Source organism: Etheostoma spectabile, chromosome 13 (assembly GCF_008692095.1).
Source record: "Etheostoma spectabile isolate EspeVRDwgs_2016 chromosome 13, UIUC_Espe_1.0, whole genome shotgun sequence".
Classification (NCBI taxonomy): domain Eukaryota; kingdom Metazoa; phylum Chordata; class Actinopteri; order Perciformes; family Percidae; genus Etheostoma; species Etheostoma spectabile.
The window spans coordinates 2,667,530-2,674,387 of NC_045745.1; the positions used below are offsets into that span (position 1 = coordinate 2,667,530).

The 6,858-nt window shown below is 38.4% G+C and overlaps 1 protein-coding gene across 1 annotated transcript in view; it reads left to right on the plus strand.

The window, feature by feature from the left end:
* The first annotated feature begins 4,307 nt into the window (after positions 1 to 4,307).
* The window catches only part of esama (endothelial cell adhesion molecule a), a 75,224-nt gene continuing 72,673 nt past the window's right edge, over positions 4,308 to 6,858 (plus strand). Inside the window, exon 1 of the mRNA XM_032534536.1 lies at positions 4,308 to 4,758. Coding sequence (XP_032390427.1) covers positions 4,692 to 4,758 — 67 coding nt within the window. The 5' untranslated portion in view covers positions 4,308 to 4,691. The remainder of the gene's footprint in view (positions 4,759 to 6,858) is intronic.

The following is a 6,858-nucleotide window of genomic DNA, read 5'->3' on the forward strand; positions in this document are numbered from 1 at the left end:
AGAGAGAAAATGACAAAGAGGGGCTTTTACAAGTTTCTCTTAGGACCTTCAAATAAGCCTCAATCAAATGCATCACAACATCTAAATAAATAAATTAGCATAATAATCATGTGGCAGTTAAAAGTAATCTTTTTAATTCATCAAATAACAAAGTATCCATTTGGAGGGGACCCAAAAATTGCAGTATGCTTCGTGTTATCTTTCCATTTAATGGTTTATTACATAACAGTTGATCATGGAAAGATGATACCCTTTGTAGAAAATATTTTTAATGTTAAATATTAAAGTGCTATTCCCAAGGTTTTTCATGAATGTTAATGCTCATAATTTGTTTATAAGTGTATGTGTTTAGACATCTGTGTGTAATGCACTAAAGTATGTCAGTGTATATCCATACTGTACATGAAACAGATCAGCTGTTTTATATCTGGATATGTGTGGCATTCTTTAAGTATTGTACACATAACTCATGAAATGTACTGCTATTTTTGTATGAATGATAAAGTCTCGTTATTGTAAACTTATTTTAACATTATAATCCCATGACGTGTTGTTGCACATTGGCATAAAGGTATGTGCTTGATTTATTTTAAAATTTATGTTTTATGACAATGACAGTGAGGGCAACAGTAATAACCCTTGTTATTTATTTTTGTTTCTTATAATGCATGTAATGCATGATTTTTTTTATTTTATTTGGTGTCCTCTGTTGGGGGTTGGGCATGTCTTTGATAGATGGAAGTTATGGAGATGAAGGGGAAATACGTCATTATATATTGCTGCTACATGGCACTTTTTGTTGTTGTTCAATTTTCTCCTTTTTTTTTTTTAATGAAAAATCAACAAATACAGTGTTTTAACCTGTTTTCAGCAGGTAAGCAAATTCTCATTTGCAACAACAACTCTGCCCAGACAAAGCATAAATGCGTAAGTCAACGAGTTACACAATAAATACACAAAACATAAACACACATAATACAGTAAAAAATCTAGAAAAATACAGATCAAATCAAGAGTCAATATATACAGTTTGTGCAAGGGGGTGTCTAAGTGGTATGGCAACAACACAAAACTAATATTTGAACTTAATTTGTATAGCAACAGGGGAATTCAAAGTGCTTAAATAAAAAGATTAACCCTCCCGTTGTTGTCGAGTAAAAAAATACTCACGGACACAGACTGGCTTTTTCTTTGGGAAAGGGCAATGAGCACTGAAAATCATTCAGCAGTCTTTCCAAAGCTCTCATCCCCTGCTCTGCCGTTTTATTGAGTGGGTGTGAACAGAAAGTTGATTTACACTACCGGTCAAAAGTTTGGGGTCACTTACAATTTTCCATTCCACTCTATTACAGACAGAATACCAGCTGATCTGAGTGGGGGGGCTGATCTTTAATTCAATACCTCCATTATCCATAATCAGCAACCATTCATCCAGTGTTCCAAAGGCACATTCTATTTACTAATCTGATATCATTTTAAAAAACTAACTAAGAAAACATCGGAGAACCCTTTGCAGTTATGTAAACACACAAAGTCATCTCAAAACTGCTGCCCTGGTTAAAAAAACAATGCAACTGATCTCAGCTGGGATTCTGTCTATAATGGAGTGCAACGGAAATTTCTTAGTGACCCCAAACTTTTGACCAGTAGTGTACATAAATGGTCGTTGAAAGTCAAATGAAAGTTTATGAACTAATTATTGAGAAAAAAAAACAACTACATAATCTTGACAGATTCTCTAAACTATTTATTTTATAGAAACTGCCATTAAAAAAGTAGTTTCTGTTGATACTGATGGTTAAGACAAGAGGAATGATACAATGAGGATTTGAAAATGCATGACCCGTGAATGATGAACTCGTCCTTTTTCATGAATATTTACCACCACCATCAATTTCAAGTATTCTATTTGGCTTGAAATTTCACATTTTCACTTGTAGGTACGGGGGTAGATTCTCCATATTCATGAGTCATCTTGAAATACGTTAGCCGGTGAGGGACATACAGGACGTACTGTTCCGCCTTTTTGCGTTTTTGCTGTCACATGATAAACTCACAGATGCTGTCGTATGTATAGTTGTTTTACATAAATGTGGGTTAGTACATCATTGTTTTACATAAATGTGGGTTAGCATATCATATTCTTTGCTTTACTATTGGTGAGCTGTAGCCGGGTGTATTAGGCAACTTTAAATTTAACATAGTTCACTAAAGTTAAATAAAGAAACAATATGCTCCTTTTCACACAGTCACAGCTGCAACCCATGTTCAAAGTTTCTATATGACAACATTTGGGTTTCTTTCAACCAAATTTTCTTGAATTTTAGTTTTTTTATTCAATTGTATAGAACTATTCTTGACATTCTGTGATTATCCATCAACATCCATCTCTTTGGTCTTTGGTCATACTTTCTGTTTTTTAACTCATAAGTCAGATATGATTAAAATACTGTGAAACTAGTCGTGAAAAAGGCAAAAAAATGCTACAAAAACTTTTTGAAAAACGATGAAGAGACAAAAATGCTGCAGTTAGTGACAAAAGTGTCAAAAAAAGTGTTAATTTTTTTGAGCCGGAAAGACAACACAAGGGTTAAAATAACAAAAGTTACAGTGCAGTACAAGAAATTAAACATTAAAGAGCAGTTAAAAACAGTCAAAATAAAACAAAAAAAATAGAAGTTAGTATAAGAAATTAAAAAGCAGTGAAAAACAATTAAAGTCCTTGCCCCACACACGTTATTGGGGGGAAATAACCATTTTGGGAAAACCAAAACTTTGTTGACCAATAAGGTTACCCTATACAGACAGACCCAAATGTCTTTACCATCTCATCCATCCAGAGTCTATATATAGTTTGTGCAAATGGAATTGTGCAAAAGAGCGTTGTAACATGTTCCCATACATACTGTAGAGCAGCGGTCTTCAACTTTTTAAGCCAAGGACCCCTTCACTAACAGAGAGACAGCTCAGGGACCCCCTACTATGTATTGTATAAAAGGGCCCCGGACCCCCTGATGAGGATCCCGACTGTAGATGATGTATTGGGATGTTTGGCCTCCAGGTGTCAGGTTTGCTCATCATTTGACCCGACTAGTCTGTCTGGATTAGCAGTCTATGGTCCAGGATCCAGTGTTAGCCTCTCTGCCATATACTGAAATGATTTTTGCATCAAAAATAAAAAAAAACGGCCTGTTTTGACACCTTTTCCCCTGAATGCTGTTGTAGATTTCAGCCGGAGGCCAAGATGCAATTTTCCAACAACACAACAAAATCTAATCCCCATGAGGCCTGGACCCTGCTTCTTTGGATTTAATCACAGGCATAACCCTTGGTCACCTCTCATAATTGAGCAGTCACCCTGCATTAGCCTCCCCCTTGTTGCTGAGGCACGTGGGCAACCTTAGAAAAATGGAATAAAAGAGGTCTGACCAATTCAGAAATCTCAGGTCAGTCCATATTTTTGACATCAGGGGGGTGAGCTCACTTTGCCCTTCATCTTTTTTTGAGATAAATTCAGCTCATGACACTTGAGTGGTGACACATTTTCTGTTCTATTCAACTTTTTATAGAACTTGGTTATGATGTCATAATCAATTAATTTATTTTTTGCATTTCGTGACAAGTATTTGCTCACACGTCCACACATCTTTTCACAAAAAAAACATAATTATTGGTTTATTACTCCCGCTACCACTATGTTTTACATTGCTTTTCCATTTATGTGTTTGAGGAATATTGTATAATACACAAGAATTATTTATCAACCATGTAATCATATTTCTTATTATACAGAGTTTTGTGTTTGTGGCATTTTGTAAAACAGATTCAGAATCATACATTTGTATAATTCTAAACCGATTTTATTATTTTCATTGTCATGTAAGTAAGGAAACATGGACAATCTTATTATTCCTTGGCTGTCCACAAAATGCCAAACAATGTAATAATAAACTTGTTCATAGAGATAGGCCTACAAATACCACATGATCACAAAATGATTATTATACCATCTTGTAATTGAACACGAAAAGTAGCTTTTGCACCTGCACGTACTTTACTGTAGCTGCGAAAGAGGACAGGTGTACCTGCGTCAAAGTGGCGCGAAATAACCGGATGTCAGTCAGCTTTGCTTTCAAAATAAGAGCGGACTGTCACGCAAAGCAGTCGCCAAAACCGTGTACTTCAACAGAGGGTTTTATTTTGAAGCTCATAGCAGGGACTTGTCATTAATACTCAGGTGAACTTGATGCCAGCAAGGTGGTAGGTAGCCCCCACCCCCCTCCCCTCGCTCTGTCTCCGGGTGATAGAGGACGATAACTTGCGGAGTTGGAGCCACTCGCTGCCGCTTCGTCAGGAGGGTCCTACAGCCGATGTGGCCGAGAGTCGCGGAGAGCTCCAGCGTCGGAGGTGCTGATTCAATTTCACTTTCTTACCATCTCACTGCAGACTCCGAGCAGAGGACCCGAGCGTCTTTGAGTTAAGACGGCTTCCACCTTTCCTCCCCCCTCCCCGACCCCCCAGCGAAGTGTCCCTCACCTTCCCCGGCTCGCTGCGTCTCCGCCGCCGGGAGACTGGAAGGGAAGAGCCCTTGACAGACTGGAAGCTCCGCCTGAGGCAAGACTCCGCTCGCATATAAAGCCGGGTGAAGGACACTAACACACCGACCAGTGGAAACTATATCTGCAGCAACCATGGAGGTCCACACTACTTCCAGGAAACTAACTTTGCTCTCGTTTACCTTTCTGTGGGGGCTCTCAGGTCAGTAAAGAGCTTATTTCCCTAATTTATTTAAGTGTGTATTTATGTTTTTTATACACATCACACAGGCAAACTACCACATATATCAGATATTGTATATAATGAAAATAGTGGACCTTGGACTAATGATGGTGACATCCATTCAACACACATTTTGGCATTTCCATCCACTACCAGCAAATCAAAGCAGAAGCATATCTTCTGTGAGTGTTTTCAACATGTTTTGCCCATTTTGAGCTTATTTTCCAAATTTATTTAAGTGTGTATTTATGTTTTTATACACTTCATATAGGCCAGCTACCACATTTATCAGATATTTGATTTAATGACAATAGTGGACCTACACTTGGATTAATGATGGTTACGTCCAATCAACACACATTTTGGCATTTCCATCCACTACCAGCAAACCGAAGCAGAAGCATATCTTCTGTGAGTGTTGCCAACATGTTTTGCCAATTTTTAGCACACTGTCAAATAATAATATCTCCACATTCCATTCTAAAATATGTGAAGTGTATTTCTCAGATGAAAGGCATTGAAACATGATTCACTCTCACCTTACAACTTATAAATAAACAGAAATAACAGAGATGCTCTGTTCCTGGGGGGGTTCTCTCCTGGATGTGTGTCAGAGGATGGATGGACTGGGTCTAAAAGCTGAAACAACCTGTTTGTTTCTCACAGGATTTGAAACAAGTGTGTTACACATGATTATGTCTTCCAGGGGGGAAATAATCCCTTTATAGCTGCTGCAACATTGGCTCCGCCGTCACTCTCTCAAGCAATGTATTAAACTCCTACTTTCACTAGCTGTACAGTGCAAGCAGCCTACTTCCCCCCCCCTGCCGCCTCTTGAATTTACAAATTGGGGCATGGTGCCGCTGAACGGGCTTTAAAGGAATTAGAAGTTTTAAATGATTCACCAGGTAAAGATATGAGCAGCGTTATCCAGATGGGAGTGTCATTTTACACTTTTACAGGGAACAATTATTGCCGTTTGTCTTGATTTTTCATAAGATAGCTTATTGATAGTTTTTTTTTTTTTTTTTTTTTTTAGAGAAGTGTGTGGCAGAAACCTAGCTCTTATAAAGCCCATGCTTCTGATTTGACAGAATGCCCCAATCCCAAAGTGAGCCCTGAGGATTCCCAGACTTAATTGATCTCAGGTGCTAAGTGAGTGAGTGTGTGAGGCCACATGGGCTCAGATAGGTAGAAATGGGATTGGTTCAGCACTTCACAAGATCACATGTTACCTTGGCAACGTTTATAACAAAGATGTTGCTGACACTTGCCGGTTTGGGTATTTTCTATTTTTGTTGCTTTCCACACGGCCAAGGCCCAGGAGACGGCCGGCTGATTCCACATTTATTCAAACTCTTGTTCTACCAGCTGGAGCAAAGAGTCTGCTTAGCTCCGTGCTGTTGTTTAACTTTGTAATTTCTGGATTTCCCTATGGTCTCCGCGATAAACATCACAACGGTTTGAACTGTGGGTAATTCCCTTTGGTGAAGTCTGCATCAATGCAGACTCACGGAAAGGGCTCGGTGAGTGTGTACTCACACCCTCACACCCTTTGAAATTCAACATTGGGACAACACTAAGTCCTTACGAATTTCGCGAGACATTCCGAGAGACTGTGAGTCCACACTTTGGAGTTGGGGCAATAACATCCTTAAAAGTCCAATGTATAAGAATTTCTCCCATCTAGCGTTGAGATCGTATATCGCCATAAACTCTCTCGCACCACGCAGTTCAAAGTGCGTATTACAGCTACGGTAGTCTTCACACTTCAATAAGCTGGTCTCTTGCTTGTTTCAATATCATTTTTTGTTTTTTTCTGGGCAAAGAAGAAGACTTCTGTTCCTGAAATGGGGATTTTGAATATGTGTGGTCCTCCACATTTCCTTCTTTAACCCTTGTGTTGCCTTCCCGTTAACCATGAACTTGTCCTTCCAGGTTAAAATTGAAAATGAAAATTTGTTGTGCTTTTCTGATGTTTTTGTTGCTTTTTCTGTTTTATTTGTTACTTTTTCCATGCTTTTGGTGCTTTTTTTTTAAAATTTGAGCTGGTTTAATAAAAGGTTTTACACTTATTCT